This window comes from Marmota marmota, unplaced genomic scaffold (genome assembly GCF_001458135.2).
Source record: "Marmota marmota marmota unplaced genomic scaffold, marMar, whole genome shotgun sequence".
Taxonomy (NCBI): domain Eukaryota; kingdom Metazoa; phylum Chordata; class Mammalia; order Rodentia; family Sciuridae; genus Marmota; species Marmota marmota.
The window spans coordinates 37,716,020-37,732,438 of NW_025999949.1; the positions used below are offsets into that span (position 1 = coordinate 37,716,020).

General features: G+C 57.4%; 4 protein-coding genes across 4 annotated transcripts in view; 3 read left to right on the forward strand and 1 right to left on the reverse strand.

Annotated features, from left to right (window-relative positions):
• Positions 1-47: 47 nt before the first annotated feature.
• LOC107143017 (cytochrome c1, heme protein, mitochondrial) lies at positions 48-2,003 on the forward strand. Its single transcript, XM_048802332.1, has 7 exons — positions 48-253; positions 355-551; positions 635-761; positions 844-1,001; positions 1,084-1,244; positions 1,507-1,607; positions 1,702-2,003. The coding sequence occupies exons 1-7, from the start codon at positions 245-247 to the stop codon at positions 1,804-1,806; spliced, it is 858 nt and encodes a 285-aa protein (XP_048658289.1). The 5' UTR covers positions 48-244; the 3' UTR covers positions 1,807-2,003.
• A 981-nt stretch (positions 2,004-2,984) lies between these two features.
• Positions 2,985-7,632, reverse strand: Sharpin (SHANK associated RH domain interactor; the record flags this gene model as incomplete). The annotated part of the gene is made up of 9 exons (XM_015486316.2): positions 2,985-3,204; positions 3,291-3,419; positions 3,508-3,626; positions 3,704-3,857; positions 3,940-4,048; positions 4,126-4,267; positions 4,338-4,472; positions 6,903-7,077; positions 7,360-7,632. Coding segments are annotated over 8 exons (1,227 nt in total), but the record flags the coding sequence as incomplete, so codon positions are not given.
• A 442-nt stretch (positions 7,633-8,074) lies between these two features.
• Maf1 (MAF1 homolog, negative regulator of RNA polymerase III) lies at positions 8,075-11,181 on the forward strand. The gene is made up of 8 exons (XM_015486612.2): positions 8,075-8,428; positions 9,196-9,322; positions 9,430-9,558; positions 9,631-9,796; positions 9,936-10,057; positions 10,139-10,258; positions 10,421-10,555; positions 10,681-11,181. The coding sequence occupies exons 2-8, from the start codon at positions 9,240-9,242 to the stop codon at positions 10,700-10,702; spliced, it is 777 nt and encodes a 258-aa protein (XP_015342098.1). The 5' UTR covers positions 8,075-8,428; positions 9,196-9,239; the 3' UTR covers positions 10,703-11,181.
• A 117-nt stretch (positions 11,182-11,298) lies between these two features.
• Positions 11,299-16,419, forward strand: part of Wdr97 (WD repeat domain 97) — an 11,404-nt gene continuing 6,283 nt past the window's right edge. Inside the window, 16 exon segments of the mRNA XM_015486613.2 lie at positions 11,299-11,451; positions 11,629-11,765; positions 11,923-12,551; positions 12,680-12,801; positions 12,992-13,691; positions 13,774-13,916; positions 13,998-14,234; positions 14,308-14,398; positions 14,576-14,708; positions 14,800-15,201; positions 15,368-15,517; positions 15,610-15,672; positions 15,675-15,841; positions 15,843-15,873; positions 15,947-16,053; positions 16,159-16,255. Coding sequence (XP_015342099.1) covers positions 11,322-11,451; positions 11,629-11,765; positions 11,923-12,551; positions 12,680-12,801; positions 12,992-13,691; positions 13,774-13,916; positions 13,998-14,234; positions 14,308-14,398; positions 14,576-14,708; positions 14,800-15,201; positions 15,368-15,517; positions 15,610-15,672; positions 15,675-15,841; positions 15,843-15,873; positions 15,947-16,053; positions 16,159-16,255 — 3,339 coding nt within the window. The 5' untranslated portion in view covers positions 11,299-11,321.

The window sequence follows — 16,419 nt, forward strand, 5'->3', positions numbered from 1 at the left end:
GAGGGTCGGGGCAGGGGTCTTCCTGCTCAGGGCGTGCCTGGGACGGCTCCCGCCGCACGCTGTCCAGACTGGGCCCGCGTCCTGAAGTAACCTCTAGCCTGACCTCGGCAGCTGCCGGTGACCTTGGTCACTACGGCCTGACCCCCGGCTCAGGATCCAAGAGCACTCCTCACCACCTCCTCAGAGTCAAATCCCGGCCCAGGGGTCGGCAGCGGAGAGGGATGCGGTGGGCAGCGCGCAGGCCATGATGCTGGTGCGCCAGTACTGGGTGGATGAGTGGGAGAGGTGGGCGCCTAGTCAGATCCCCAGCCCGGCGGGTGGTGTCCTGGCAGGCGCTGAGCGGGGCTCTTGCAGGCAGTATCCTTGTCCTCGAAGTCTGGCCTTTCCCGCGGGCGGAAGGTGATGCTGTCAGCGCTGGGCATGCTGGCGGCGGGTAGTGCAGGGCTGGCAGTGGCTCTGCATTCTGCTGTGAATGCCAGTGACCTGGAGCTGCACCCCCCCAGCTATCCGTGGTCTCACCGTGGCCTCCTCTCTTCCTTGGACCACACCAGGTGCGCAGCTGGCCGGCTTGCTGGCCTGGGGTTTCTGGGTGGAATGGAATCTTCAGTTCCCTTAAAACTTTCTCTCTTTTTAGCATCCGGAGGGGTTTCCAGGTATATAAGCAGGTGTGCTCTTCCTGCCACAGCATGGACTACGTGGCTTACCGCCACCTGGTGGGCGTGTGCTACACTGAGGATGAAGCTAAGGCCCTAGCTGAAGAGGTGTGGAACCCTTCAGAGTGTTCGGGGTTGGGGCTCCCACTGTGATGTGATGGCAGGATTGTAATGAGGCTCTTGGTGGCAGGTGGAGGTCCAGGATGGCCCCAATGAGGATGGAGAGATGTTCATGCGGCCAGGGAAGCTGTCTGACTACTTCCCCAAACCGTACTCCAACCCTGAGGCTGCCAGGGCTGCCAATAATGGAGCCTTGCCCCCTGACCTCAGTTATATAGTTCGAGCTAGGTAAAGGGGCTGCCCACAGGGTGGAACTGGAGAGGGGAACTGACTTCTGTCAGGGACTAAGAAGCCATGAATCTGGTTCCAGGCATGGTGGTGAGGACTATGTCTTCTCCTTGCTCACGGGGTACTGTGAGCCACCCACTGGCGTGTCTCTACGAGAAGGCCTCTATTTCAACCCCTACTTCCCTGGCCAGGCCATCGGCATGGCCCCTCCCATCTACACCGATGTCTTGGAGTTTGATGATGGTGAGAGTCCTTCGCCATGAATCCTTTCCCATCCCCCAGGGATGCTTGCCTTATATTTCTGGGCCTGAGAGATCCTGCCCCTTTCTTGGCTGGGGTGTTTTGTGCATGCATGAGGAGATTTTCACAGTCTTGTGGGGTCCTGTCCCTTTGAAACCTTGGGTAGAGGTCAGTCTCTACCTCCATGGAACAGAGTGCACTGAGGGTTACCCCAGGTTGGTTATGAGCCCCAAAAGGTAATTTTCATTATGTGTCCTTGGCCCAGGTACTCCAGCTACCATGTCCCAGGTAGCTAAGGATGTGTGTACTTTCCTGCGCTGGGCGTCTGAGCCAGAACATGACCATCGCAAACGCATGGGACTCAAGGTGAAGGATTGGGCAAGGGGGCTACAGTGAGTATGGGAGAACAGTTGGGAAGGATCCTTCCTAGCCCCCTTTTCTGAGCCTGTTTTGTCCCCAGATGTTGATGATGATGGGCTTGCTGCTGCCTTTGATCTACGCCATGAAGCGGCATAAGTGGTCAGTCCTGAAGAGTCGAAAGCTGGCATATAGGCCACCCAAGTGACCCTTTCCAGCATCCACTTGCCATCTTGCCTGAACAGACCCTCAAGCCCAGGAGCCATCCTAGGCCTGTTCAGGCCTTACCTGGCCCACTCGGCCCGGCCCCTCTTCCTCTGGGATGAGGGAGGGGGCAGGAGACTGGGCCTTGGCTCCAGATTTCATTTAGCCTCATCATGGGAATAAATTAAGTTTCTCAACATACACATTTGAACTTTTATCTGACAAGAGTGTAGTCTTGCAAAGGACTCTGGGACTAAGACTCATACCCTCAGCGCTCCCAGGAAGTCCCAGTCCTGTCCTCATCTGGGACAGAAAGGGTACTGGCTGTGAGAGGAAGTAGTGGCACTTAGTAGGTTGTCTCCTGAACAGGGATGAAAAAGATTTGGCCAGGTTGGCTATGGCCCAGAATCTCACAGACCTGCTGGGAGGAACTACTGAGTGTCAGGTTGTTGGTTACTTCAAGAGGGTCAGGGAGCCTTTGGCAAGGCCTGGAGTGGCTAGGCCAAGAAGAGGGGGATGACTGCCAGCCATATTGGTAAATCAGTAGACAGGCAGAAGAGGGTACCTGGGACATCCCCTTGCTCTCAGCTGGAACGCTGAGTGTAGCACCCAGGATTTATGTGGAGGTATGAAGGTATTCATCATGGAATGGCACCTGGCAGCCCACAGGAGAGCCGAGTGGGCTCATGTAGTCCTGTACCTGTACCTGTGGCAGGAAGGTCAAGGCATCATGAACCAGCAGTAGCACAATACCCTGACTTGGGACTCCCAGTGCTTGAGCTTCCCTGTCCCTAAGTGGGGAGGGAAAACACCCATGTTGGTGTTATCTTGGCTGGAGGGAGTGGTGGCCAGAGTCTGGGGAGCCAGGATAAACAGCAGAAGGCAAGACCAGCAGTAGGGGTAGAGCTTATAGGATTCGCCTTAGTGCACGGAGCCCCCAGCGACCCTATCCCAGTGATCAGCAGCTAGGAGAACCCCTGAAGGTCTGGGGGGCTTGGGAAGAGGTCTAAGTGCCAAGATCCTGTGATCAGCAGATACCTGGACTGACGAATGAGGGCCAGGTTCTGTCTTGTCTTCTCCCAGCAGCCTTGGATAGGCTGGGGCAGCTCTGCACCAAGACACAGTAAAGGGACACTGGGACTTTTGATTTTTTTAGTTGTAGTTGGACACAATACCTTTATTTTATTTATTTATTTATTTTTATGTTGTGCTGAGTATCAAACCCAGGGCCTCCATGCTATGTAAGCGTTCTACTGCTGAGCCACAACCCCAGCCCCTTTTGTGTCTAACTTATAGCTCTTCCCTGCAACCCTCTTGTCTGTCCCCAATGAGCAGCCAGCAGAGGTCTCCTGAGATCAGGTGATAGTCCAGGCATTTAGGCCTTCCAGGGAAGGGCCATGTTCTGTAACCAGGGGGGAAGAGACAGATCATTCCTGCTTGTTCTATACTGTGTGCATCCCCCTCCTCCAGTCACCCCACCACCTGTACCTTTGGTGGCTACTGGGTAGACGATGTAGGAAGGGGGTCCCAGGTGCAGGGCCTCTGGGTGCTACACATCTCACAGCCAGGGCGATTTGGGGCATTGATGAAGGTACAGGAAGGACAGGACCAGCCAGGCTAGAGAGGTGGAAGACCGTTGCTGTTTCTTCACTTCTAGTGTGCCTAGCCAACCCCTGCCCACTGCCCACTCATGCCCATTGCCCACCTGAAGGGGGCCGGGGAGGCTGGAACTGGCTGGCTGCAGGGCACGGGACAGCCCCAATGACTGAGGAAAGAACCGTCCTAGTTCCCCTTCCATCTTCTGCAAGCGTTGAGGGCTGCATCCTGTGGCAGAGGACAGGGGCTTAGGACTATCTTGGGCTGCACCCCACCTCCCTCACCTACCCCCATCAAGGACCAACCTGGGGCTTCTTGGGGAGTGGAGAGCAGATAGAGGAAAGCAGGGTCCCCATCTTGCTGGACCCCATAGGAAGCAAGGCTGCGCTCAGGGGCACACAGCCACCTCCCAATGACCCAGCGTTGCACAGCAGGTGGGAAACCGAACTCTGAGAACACCTAGGGTCAGAGCATCAGGGCTGGGGAGTGTCACCCGGGATTACCCACCACCACTACAGGGCTCTCTGGACCCCATGCTCACCTGTTCCCGGAGAGCTGAGATGGTACAGTGAGCGTGGACCTGCAGTGAGATGTGGGCAGAGGATGCCGAGGATGCAGCGGATGTGGCATCTTCAACTGTGACCTGCAGCCTGGGTCAGAATGTGGGTCAGAGGTTGTTTGGGGAACCTGAGAAGATCAGCAGGGCAAGATGAGGATCAGGCCTCACCTGATGGGACCAGGCGGGAAGCAGGCCTCCTGAAGCTGGACACTGAGGGCCACGTGACGCTGGGCCAGGATTGCTGCTATTTGGGCTGCCCCCTTCTCGTCCCCACCTGCAATGGCCTGGGCCAGGAGCCCAGTCAGCTCTTCTAAAGGGAGGACAGCTGTCAAAATCACACCAGCCACTTCCTTCAGACCCCTCTGGCTGTCTGTCCTTACCTTTCTCCATCAAGTCTCCAGGGCTCTGAAGATCCACCTCAGGTTGGGGCACTTTGAGTGTTGGGACCACAGGGGGACTGGGTGAGGAAACAGGACATGTTTCTGGGCCCAGGGCTAGGAGTGGGCTGCCACTGCCTAGGAGGGAAAATGTGGAGTGGTTGTTGGCCCCTGCCCAAGCCTCTCTGCCCTGGGGTTTCTAGGACCTTTGTCTTTTTCCTCATCACAGCCCATGTCAGGCCCTACCTCAGCTTACACTTCAAAATAACCCTCCCCCTCCTAGCTTGCCCTTAAAAACCCCTGAGAGGTCCCTGCCCCCCCCGCCTGACTTGTTGGAACTGCCCTGGATTCCTGTTGGGAACCTGGAGTCTTTCTGAACTCTTCTGTTGCCTGTCCTGCTGGTGCCCTTCCTCCACACAGCAGAACCACAGCAGGTCCTCAGACAGAGGGGCCTTCCCCCTCCTGCCCAACAGTAGCCTTGTAGTCAGTGATTGCCCTCTCTGATCTCCCTTCTCCTGGCTAGCCCTTATGCACAGAACACACTGTCCTTTCAAGGATGACGGTAAAGATACACAGTTGGACATAACTGCTCTCTCCCTTCTTACCTCCCACTTGAGGATAGCTCCCTGCAATGAGTGGGGGGGGGGGGGTTTCTCAGCCAGTGCTGACACAGCTTCTTTGATGGCCTCAGGCCCTTGACTTCTTGAACTGTTTATCCCCACTAAAATAAGTAGAGTCCTCCAAGCACCCAGCCCTGTGCCTGTGTCTTGAGGGTTGCTTGCATATGTTCCCCTCAGGGCTTTTGTATTTGCTGCTCCTAAGACCACAAGGCTCATGCTAGGACCTTCAAATTCTTTTTTTTCTTTTTTTTCTCCATTCAAAAAATGTTTATTGTGCATCTAATAATATATATGAGGTACTGAGAATTCAGAGGTGGACAAGATATTCTCAGGCATTTCTGTATAGAACATATATTGTAAAGAAAGAGATAGTATTAAATAGATGATCATACAAATAACTACAATCCCTAGAGCTGGGTATATAGTAACTGTATAAATTAATGTTGATTAATTGACTAACTAATGAACACAGTCCAACCCACTTCTTAGATACTGACTGATCTTCAAATTCTACTCAAGTGTCACCCTTTCAAGGGGCCTTCCTTGCCACCTCTATTTACTCCAGTCCTTTCATTTATTTTGAAATAGGGTCCCACTATTTCAAAATAAATGAAATACTGCTTAGGCTGGCCTTGAACTTGTCATCCTCCTTTGTCAGCCTCCCACATCACTGGGATTATTCTGCACCTGGTCCTGTCACCCTACTTTAAATAATGTTCCCTCCCTCCTAGCTCCAGCACCGACTCTCTCCACTGTCTAATAAGAATTTTCTTACTTCACATGTCTCCCATGTAGAAATGCAGCCTCCAAGAGGGTGGAGGTTTATTCATGTTAAATAAGTGCCCAGTACAGAGCAGGCACTGGGTACACATACTGATGAATGAAAAGTGCTGTCTCCCTTTTCCAAAGCTGACTTGCCAGGGCCTCTTATGAATAACACTGCCTGGTTGTCTTCCTCTATACTATTTGTGGCTTCTCTTTTCTTTCCCTAAGGCAATCTCTGCATGCCAGCCCTCTTCTCTTTAAGGTTCTTTATTAGTGACTTGGTTGACCTATCTAGAGCCCCAGCTCCAGCCAAGATGTTTTAAGAACCCAGAACATCCGGGCTGGGGCTGTAGCTAAGTGGTAGAACACTTGCCCTGCAAGTGTGAGATCCTGGGTTTTATCCTCAGCAACGCATAAAAATAAATAAATAAATATATTGTGTCCATCTACAACTAAAAAAAATAATAATAATAAAAAAGAACCCAGAACATCCATGCCCTCTTAAACAGGCCCTGTCTAGGAGCCCTGCACTACCTGGCCCCTGGTTTCAGCTTTTTTTTTTTTTTCTTGTACATGGACAGCATGCCTTTGATTCTTTATTTTTTAACTTAATCTTTACATATAGGTGGACACAATGTCTTTATTTTACTTTATGTGGTGCTGAGGATGGAATCCAGTGCCTCACGCATACCAGACAAGTGTCTACCTCTGAGCCACAACCCCAGACCCTATTTGTTTCATTTTTATGTGGTGCTAAGGATCCAACCCAGTGTCTCACACACGCTAGGCAAGCACTCTGCCTCTGAGCTATAGCCCCAGCCCCCAGGTTTCAGTCTTGAACTGTTTTATTTAAATGACCATGAAACTTAGCTAATTCCATCTCCTAAAACTCTCTGGAATCATCCTCTCCTGCCCTTTGCACAAACCCGTCCTACTGCAGAAGTCTCAATCTGAGCCTGTCACTCTGCTAAGTACCACTATTGCTCTTGAACTCACTAGGGTCCTGCAGTCCTACTTGCTCTTCTTTCCACCCTAGTCTATCCAGGCCCCAGCTCTTCAGCCTTTTCTTTCTTTCACTTTCTTCCTCCTGAGCGCCTTTCGAGGCCCCTAGCTTTTCCCATCACTGTCCCCACCCAGTCCTGGGGGGACAGAGCTACTCCATACTTAATTCCAGGGCACTGACCATTCTGTCCCTCTGCGGTGGCACCTCGCAGCAAGGCTGCCCACTGCTGAGCTTCCTGAGTGTTGAGGAAGCGCAGACTGAGAGTTCCGGGCCCTCCTGGTGGAGGCTGCAACTCATGTTGACTGGGGCCGCGGATGGTATAGGAGATTGACTCCAAGGGCCACTCCAGACTGACCTGTGGAGTAGGAGAGTCCAGGATCAGTGGTTTCCCACTTTGAACCACATGCTAATCAAAGAAAGACAAGAAAACATTTGTAGATCACTAGATCACTTACGCGGTCCTAAACCCTTTCCACCTATTATCTTACCAAATCCTCACAACAGTTTGTAAGGTAGGAACCAGCACCATCCCCATTTTACAGACCAGAAGGCAACCAAAGAAAAGTAACGGCTTAAGGGCACGCTGTGGGCTAGCGGAGGCGCCCGGTCTTGGGCTCCAGCCCCGGTCCGCACTCACCGCTCCGGGCCCCGCGCCTCGCAGCTCCAGTCGGAAACGCCCGGGTCTTTCGGGATCCGCGCTCAGCTGCAGCCTCCGCAGCTGCGCCTCTGCGTTGGGCCCGGCGCCCAGCGGTCTCACCGCGGCGTGCACAGCCAGGAGCACTGCGNGGGGGCGGCAGATCGTCAGGGCCCAGGAGGGATGCAGGGCAGCGCTGCTGCCGAGCCTGATCCGCCTGCCGTGCCGAGGGATGGACACGGCCCGAGGGCCTCCAGACACCTCCGGCCGCGGGCGTCACGTTTGAGCCGGGTCTCGGGGCCAAAGTGTCAGGCTTTTGAAGCGCGGCCTGGGTCGGGCTTTTGGCCTCAAAAGCTCGGGTGAGGGTAGGCTACAGTCTGGCCCGAAACGTTCTTCAGAGACAGGATGGAGAAGGGAGGCAAGTCCGCGGCACTTCCCAGTAGCCCGGGTCAGCGGGCCACCGCCCCGAGTAACCTCAGCCCCGCCACGCCCACACTGCGCGCTCCGCGGGCCCGCGCCGCTCAAGGAACCAGGGCGGACCCCTGGGGCGGGGCAGGCGGGCTCCTGACCAATGAGCGCCGGGGAGGAGGTGGGTTATTACGAGGGACAGTGACAGACAGGCCCCACGGCCAGCAGGAGTGGAAATCAGGACTGAGCGGCAGGGACCGCCCCCAATGGCTAGTTGCGCTCCCGATCTCCGAAGCTGGAGCGGGCCACTCAGAGGCGTGGGGCCGGGCCTGGCGGACGCTTGTTGTTGTCCGGAGGCGGAGGTCGCAGGTTCGCTCGCTCGCTGGGTCGATCTGTGGCGGTCGACAGCAGGTCGGTCGCGAGAGCGGGCGCTGTGCAGGGGGCGAGGCTATGTCGCGGTGGCAACCCGGATGGGCCGGCAGGGCCGGGAGTAACGGGACGTCGCCGCGGAGCTTCTCCCAGATACAGTGCGACCCGAGTGGAGGCCGCGGCGCCGCTTTCCGCCCCTGAGGAGGCCGCACCGCGCGGAGTCCGCCTTGCTTTCGCCCCGGTACCGACGCAAAGCGACCAGACCGGTCCGGCCCGATCTGCCAGGCCCATACAGGTGGGTGTCTGTCCTGTGCCCCGTGCCGTCCGGGGCCGCCGGAACCACAGCTCCCGGCGGGCCTGGCGCGGGCGCGCTGCCTCCTGGGACTTGTAGTTCCGCCACGGCTTGGCAGATGCCCCGCACCCGACGCGCTGCCTCCTGGGACTTGTAGTTCTGCCGCGGCCTGGCAGGTTTCCCCTCGCGCGACCGGGCGAACGATGCAGCTTGCTGGTTAGGCAGTAGCAACTCGCTCCGCTCCTTGTTATCGGAAGAGATCAGGCGTACTTGCAGAGCATAACGGTGGAGCCTGTAGGTTTCCTCTCCTTGCCAAAAAGCAGACCCTAGAATAGGGGCAGAGCCCCAGGATGGAGGGGAGCCCAGCCCAGCCTGAAGACTACTACAGGAGTCATACCCCTTCGCAGGCTAAAGTGATCCTCGTATTCGTTGGGCACTCTTCCTCTGGATGGGAAAGGGAAGCCTTGAATACCGTATTCGTTTAGCCCCAGGGTGAGCAGGATGGGGTAGGTCCCCCAGCCTGGCCCCAGAAGCCTGTGTTATACAGGGGGGTGTGGCTGAGCTGGATCTTGGACTTGCTGCTTTGGTATGACAGGATCTCATCTCTCAGCCCGTCCTTAGTGTTTGGGAGCAGGTCAGAGGAGAGAGAAGGCCTGTGCAAACCCTGGGCAAAGGCTAGACCCAGTTGTGTACAGAGCTCTGGAGTAGGGGGACTGAAGGTAGAGCCCCATATGAGCAGATACCCATGACCTGGCTTCCCATATCCTTAGGCAGCACTAGCCCTTCTGGAGCAAGGAGTCTTTTCCCCAAGGACATGAAGCTGTTGGAGAACTCGAGCTTTGAGGCCATCAACTCACAACTGACAGTAGAGACTGGAGATGCCCACATCATTGGCAGGTGAGGCTGGAAGCTCTGGGGGCCAGCATCTCAGAGGTCACTGCCCTGGCCCCTGAGTTGAAACTTGAAGCGACAGAATGCTCCATGTTCCTGCCTGCATCCCATAGGATTGAGAGCTACTCGTGTAAGATGGCAGGAGATGACAAACACATGTTCAAGCAGTTTTGCCAGGAGGGTCAGCCCCATGTGCTGGAGGCACTATCCCCACCCCAGACTTCGGGCCTCAGCCCCAGCAGGTGAGCTGAGATAGGACCTGCCTCTTTGGGTCTGTGGGATGGCAGTCTAGGCTGATGTTTGTCTCTGTGCAGACTGAGCAAAAGCCAGGGTGGTGAAGATGAGGGTCCTCTCAGTGACAAGTGCAGTCGCAAGACCCTCTTCTATCTGATTGCCACACTCAATGAGTCCTTCAGGCCAGACTATGACTTCAGCACAGCCCGAAGCCACGAATTCAGCCGGGAGCCCAGCCTGAGCTGGGTGAGGACTGGGAGGGAGCCCCACCCACAGCCATTCCCACTGCCTTCCCACTGCCTTCCCCACATCAGCCTGGGCTCTGCCTTGTTTGGTCCTGGACCCTGCCCTGGACCCCTATCAGCCCCAGTGTGACCTGCCCTAGGTGGTGAATGCAGTCAACTGCAGCCTGTTCTCAGCTGTGCGGGAAGACTTCAAGGCCCTCAAGCCGCAGCTGTGGGACGCAGTGGATGAGGAGATCTGTCTAGCTGAATGTGACATCTACAGGTGGGCCTGTATCTTCACAGGTAGACCCCTAGGTATATGTGACACGGAGAGTCTCATACTATGTCTTGGCCTACTCTGCAGCTATAACCCAGACCTAGACTCGGACCCCTTTGGGGAGGATGGCAGCCTCTGGTCTTTCAATTATTTCTTCTACAACAAGCGGCTCAAGCGAATTGTCTTCTTCAGCTGCCGCTCCATCAGGTTGGTGCTGCCAGTCTCCTTTCCTCCACTTCCTATTGGGCCTCACCATCTCCTCAGGTTGCCCATCTGTTCTCAACTTTGTGCTGCCTGGACATCCTCCCTGGGGCCATCAGCAGGCCTGGGGCAGATGGTCCTAAGATTGTTTCCCCACTTCCCACCCAGTGGTTCCACTTACACACCCTCAGAAGCAGGCAATGAGCTGGACATGGAACTGGGGGAGGAAGAAGTGGAGGAAGAGAGTGGAGGCGGAGGCAGTGAGGGCAGGGCTGAAGAGACCAGCACCATGGAGGAGGACAGGTATGTGATGGTGGTGGTGGTCCCAGTCCTTGGAGCCTCTAGTGCCTGGGCCAGGTCAGGGTCTCTTCTGCCTTGTCTCCTGAGTGGTGGCTCCTCAAACTCATTGTATGTCAACCTTTGCCCAGGGTCCCAGTGATCTGTATGTGATGAGGAGAAGCAGAGGCCCCAGCTTCATCCAGCTTCAACCAGTGCCTGGACCTACCCACCTGAGGGGCCCAGGGCCTCCCCAGCTGCTGGCCATACCCTGGCACTATCACTGTCCTGGCGCTGCCCAAGGCCAAATCTGCCTAGCCCTTTGGCTCCAGCCTGTGGATGTGCACTCATCCTCGAAGGCTCCTACTGCCCATGCTGTGACTGGACTAGACAGCACGGGGCCTGCTGGAAAGAGTGACTGCCCTGCCCAAGCAGACTGCCACAGCAGGGACAGCTGGACCACAGAGTTTATTTTTGTATTTCATACTGGGTCTGTACACTCCTGGCCTGAGACCCAGCAAGCAGGCTCCTGTCTTGAGCCAGTGGCCCCTGGTGCCTACCTGTTCCCCCCACCTCTCCAGGTGGGCTGTGTGCACTGAGTGTCACCTTGCTGCAGCTCATTTGTTTCCAATAAAAGTTTCTGTGACTCTGGACCTCAGTGCGTCGTGTGGGCGGGGCCTGCATTGTGGGCGGGGCCTGCCATTCATATCCTAGCAACCGATGCTGCCCCACCCGCCAGGAAAAACGGTTAGTTTCCCAGAGCTGTTGGTCATCTGGACACACAGCTGTGAAAATGGAGGCTAACATGTTGGACACAAGCAAGCCCTTATCATCAGAAGGCGATAACTTGCTTCTGGACTCAGACCTGTATGATGCAGACGGCTTTGACAGCCCAGACCCTGGGCTGCTGTCAGAAAAGAATGGTGAGGGGGATTGGCCTTACCCCCTAGGCACCCGGCCAGAAACAGAACTCATTTGGACTAGGTTCTGGGAACACAACTCCTCTGGGCAGTAACTGATTCAACCGGGCACTTGGAGAAGGGCACTCCAGGGTGGGGCCCAAGGCCACAGGTATCAACACTCCCTCCATTGGCCCGCAGAGCTGTGTTCTCTGGAGCAGTCGCAGGGCCTGCAGCTTTTCACCAGCACCCAGCGGTGGCAAAACGTGCCCCTGTGTACCCGCGCCCACCAGCTGTGGCTGCTCATTCGTACTGGCCTCCATAATGTTGTGGAAAAGGTGTGATTTGGCCCAGCATCTGCCACTGGTCTCTTCCCAGTCCAGCCCTTCCCCTGGGGGTCCTCTGCACCAGCTCCATTGGATCCCTCGAGTTTCCCTCTGCAGAAGAGCCCAGCCCCCACCCCTAACTGCAGATCCTGCCCATCCTGGCCCGCAGGAAAAGAGAGCTGAGCTGCGCGTTGCTCGCTTGACACATGGGCTGGAGCCACTGCGCCGCCTGGAGGTGCCAGCTGGGCTGCGATCCGTGGCACAAGACCCAGTGGGAGGACATTTCGTGGTGCTGGATGGGGCAGGTTGCCTGCACCTGCATAAAAAGGATGGCTGGGCTCAGGAGACGCTGCTGGCCCCTGTGGCACTTACTGGTCTGGTAGCTGTGCTGGGCCCTCTGGGAGCAGTGGGTCGCTTTGTAGGCTGGGGCCCCACAGGGCTGGCCATACTAAGGCCAGACCTCAGCCTGCTGTGGTTGAGCCCGCCCGAGGTGGGTAGGGTGCTAGGCCGTGAGCCCACTTGCTGCCTGCCGGTGCCCAACCTGGGGCTGCTGCTTGTGGCTGAGGTGGGCGGCAGCCTGGCTCTCTTCAAGTTCCGCTCAGGTGGTCGCCGCCTGGTGCTGCGTGGCTTACCCCTGCAGCCACCACCAGGCCTGGCGGGCACACTCAAGCGTCTGGCTCTGGGGCCAGGGTCTACCCACCAAGACACACACTGCTTCGCAGCCTACGGCTCAGCTGTGCTCACCTTCGATCTACAAGCCTGGAATCTCACAGATGTGCGCCAAAATCTGCACAAAACGTGAGGGGGGCTGGGGACTGGAAGACAAGGTGGTCCCCTAGAGAGAGCTGGTCATGGCAGGGGTGCAGACTGCAACACACTAGGCAGTGCTGAGTCCACGGGGCCTCCCCATTCTCTCTAATCCCCAGCACCATCTCTGACCTGGCCTACTTCGAGGAGGCAAAGGCCATGGTGACGTCTTCCCAAGACAGTACGGTGAAGGTGTGGGAGGTTAACTGGCAGATCCGCATGGTGTTCGTGGGTCACACAGGTGCGCTGCTCCCAAGATGCTCTTGTAGTGTATTCTCTCTGCACCCGGAGCTCGGCCCTCTGCCTTTGAGCTCTGAGCTGTTGGAGATTTCTGCTGGGTCCGACCAAGATTCTCTGCGTTGGCTGCATCCCGGGCCAACAGCTCCCTTCCCTCATTCCCTGGTATGCCTGAGATCTGCGCGCTCCCGCAGGCCCGGTGACAGCAATGGTCATTCTCCCGAACACCACCCGAGTGTCTTCCGCCTCTCAGGATGGAACGTTGCGCACGTGGGACCTGCAGGCGGCGGCGCAGGTGGGAGAGGTGGCGCTGTGCTCCTGGGGCCAGGACGTGCTGTCCGCGCGCGTGAGCCGTTTGCTGGCACCTGCGGCCCGGGGCTGGCCGGTGCTCTCTCTGTGCGCGGGCAGCGTGGAGCTTTGGCGCCTGAGCGAGCTCTACTCGCCGTTGGCGCAGCTGCCCGCGCCCGTGCTCTACCTCCAGGTGGCGCCTGCGCTACCAGCGCCCGTGAACCCATCTCTGCCCGCGCGCCTCGTATGCGCTTGTGTGGATGGCTCCGTCTACCTAGTGTCAGCTGCAACAGGGAGAACAGTGAGCGCACTGCTGCTCGAGGCCGAGGACTGCGCGGTTGCGGTGGCCTACTGCCTTCCGCGCGAGGCCCTGTGGCTGCTGACGCGCACAGGACACCTGGTGCGCGCCAACGCAGCATGCTGCCCCATGAGCGTGCTGCATCGTGTGTGCCCGCCACCGCCCCCGGCGCCACAGCCCTGTTGCTTGCACTTGTACAGCCACCTCACAGACCCCGGTAGCGCGTTAGCCTGCTGGGAGATCGTGCGCCAGAACAAGGGCGATCTGCGCCGCAGCGCCATGGCCTGGGCTTGGAAGAACAAGAACCGGTGGGCGCCGGAGCCAGCGAGATCCAGACGGGAGGGGAGCGGTGACTGAGCTCTTACCAACAGGCTCCGTCACCACCCGCAGGTACCTGCCAGTGATAGGGCATACAGACGGCGCACTCTCGGTGCTTGATTGGCTCTCCTCGAAAACTGTGTTCCATACAGAGGCGCACAGCCCAGGCCCTGTTACCGCCATTGCGTCCACCTGGAACAGCATCGTTTCTTCGGGTTAGTACCTCCACTTCCTGAAGCCGGCTCGGGAGCCCCTGCCTTTCCGGGCAGCTCAGCCTTGCTCCCGCTGTCCCACAGGTGGAGATCTGACCGTGAAGATGTGGCGTGTCTTCCCCTATGCAGAGGAGAGCCTGAGCCTGCTGCGCACCTTCTCCTGCTGCCACCCAGTTGTGGTGCTTTGTGCTCTGGGTAAACGCATCACTGTAGGCTTTGAGGACCCAAATAGTGCCACCTATGGCCTGGTGCAGTTTGGCTTGGGTGAGGGCCGGCGCTGTGACCACCGGCCCCAGGATGATCCCATGGACCACATCACTGGTGAGGGGACAGAACAAAAAGGCAAAGCCTGGGCCTCCATGTTAGTCTGGTCCTGACCTAACCTTGTCTCCAGGCTTGTGCTGCTGCCCCACACTCAAGCTGTATGCCTGCTCCAGCCTGGACTGCACCATCCGCATCTGGACCTCTGAGAACCGCCTTCTGCGGTGGGCTGGGGCCCTGGGGAGGGGATTGGGGCCTGGGGTATAGCCACTGGGCTCTCCAAACCTCTGCCTCCCACCACAGCCCAATGGCTAGGGAGTGGAATGACACAGGGCCTTGCCCCTGATACTGCCTCAGTTTCCCTCTCTGAAGCAGGAGTGGTCCTCTGGGTACCCCTGCAGGCTCCTGCAGCTGGACGGTTCCCCTCAGGCCCTGGCCTTCTCCAGCAACAGTGGAGACCTGGTGCTGGCACTGGGTTCCCGTCTCTGCCTAGTCTCCCACAGGCTCTATCTGCCCACAGCCTACCTAGTTAAGGTATGCAGTGAGGTCAGGATGGGCAAAGTGGGGCTGCTGCGTGAGGACAGGCCCTGAGGATCAGGGATCCAAGCTTCTCTTGCTTGCCCAGAACCTGTGCCAGAAGGCTCCTGACGTGGTGGATGACCCTCCATTGCCACTGACCAGCCACGAGTCACTGACCTCCATCCAGATGCAAAGGCTCACCAACCTGCATGGGGCATTCAGTCTCAAGTCTTCTGGCAGGTCTCAGCTGTCCTTGAGACTCCCATTTAGCCCCTGGGGTCAGGGCCTGACTGTGTGCCCCCTGCATGAGGACTCAGGACTCCTGGACTGCTCAGAGGCTGCCACATCCATCCCAGCCCTGCCATTCCCTCTCCTGGCTGGTCCTTGTCCTGCTTTCTGCCCTGTCCTACTGGACTGTATCTCACCTGTGCTTTTCCCTTTCTGCAGCCCGGCCCTGCTCTCCACCCGTCGCCAGACAGCAACACCTCAGCAGCTAGTGATGAAGGAGGTGGGGTGGATACTGACCTTCTTGCCACCCCACTGCCTAGCCCTGTCCCTGCTCAGGCTCAGGCCATTGCCCCTTGGTCCCTACGGCTGGCTTGGACACCTGTGGTTATGTGGGCAGCACATGGCTTCCAAGGAAGCAAACCTGACCTCTGACCCCCACCTCTCAGGACTTGGAGGCCATAATGGCCCGTGACCAAGACCTTCAGGAGTTGAGGCTGGGACAGGTCATCCCAGCAGCCCGGCCCCCACCCTCCTGGAAGCAGCGCCAGGAAGCCTTTGACAATTACCTACGTTTGATCTATGGCCCTGGACTATTGGTGGGTGTGAGGCCATCCTCCAGCCTCTGCCCTGACCCTGGCAAATCCTCTCACCCCAGACCTGACACTGCCACTGTTCCCACCTGTCTCAGGACATGCAGTTCAAAAGGGAGCCCCAGCAGGGGAGCATCTTGACCCTCACCACAGAAAGAGAGCTCCAAGACAAGACATGTGTACCCTGTCCAGAACTGCCTCCTGCTTTGGGCAGGCTACCATCAGCAGTGAGGCCCAGACAGTACCCAAAGCCCTTCTCCACCCCCAGACCCCAGGGGCCCCAGGCCAGCGTTTTGCCCCCCCCCCCAAGTGATCTTGCCCATTCCACCCACCACCAGAAGGTCCACAGCAAAGTGTCCAAGGTGAAGCCTGCCTCCCCTCCCACCCCCTTCCTGACATCATGGCTGAATCCCCCTGACTCCTTGGCTGCCTCAGCTTCTTGCCTGCTCTTCCCTGAGCTGTGACTTGGGCCTCAGTCTGGATCTGCAGATGCCGTTGGAGCAGCTCAGAGAGGAGATGACCATGGCCTTGGACCCACCGTCCTCCCTCCCACAGCACAGGTGAGGTAAACTTAGCAGCTGGGATGCCACCTACTCAAGAGCAGTACTTGAGGGGCTCTAGGGGCTGTGCTCAACTCTTGAGTCTCTGTCCCATCTCCAGGTCCCACTCTGGCTGCAGAAACAGCCCAAGGATCCTCTCTCAAATCTCAAGGGCTTCTTTCCTGCCACTGTGCAGTCCCACAAGGTGAGGCTTTCTGGGTTCCCAGAGAGGCACCCCCCCTAGGGTTACTCTTCTTGTGTACCCTATCTCCCCTTTGCTGCAAACCTCTTGTGTCCAAATTGGATCTAAGGGCCATGGCCACCTGTAGCTCAGAGGCCAGCTCCAGAGTCCCCCGCCCTGCCCGCCCC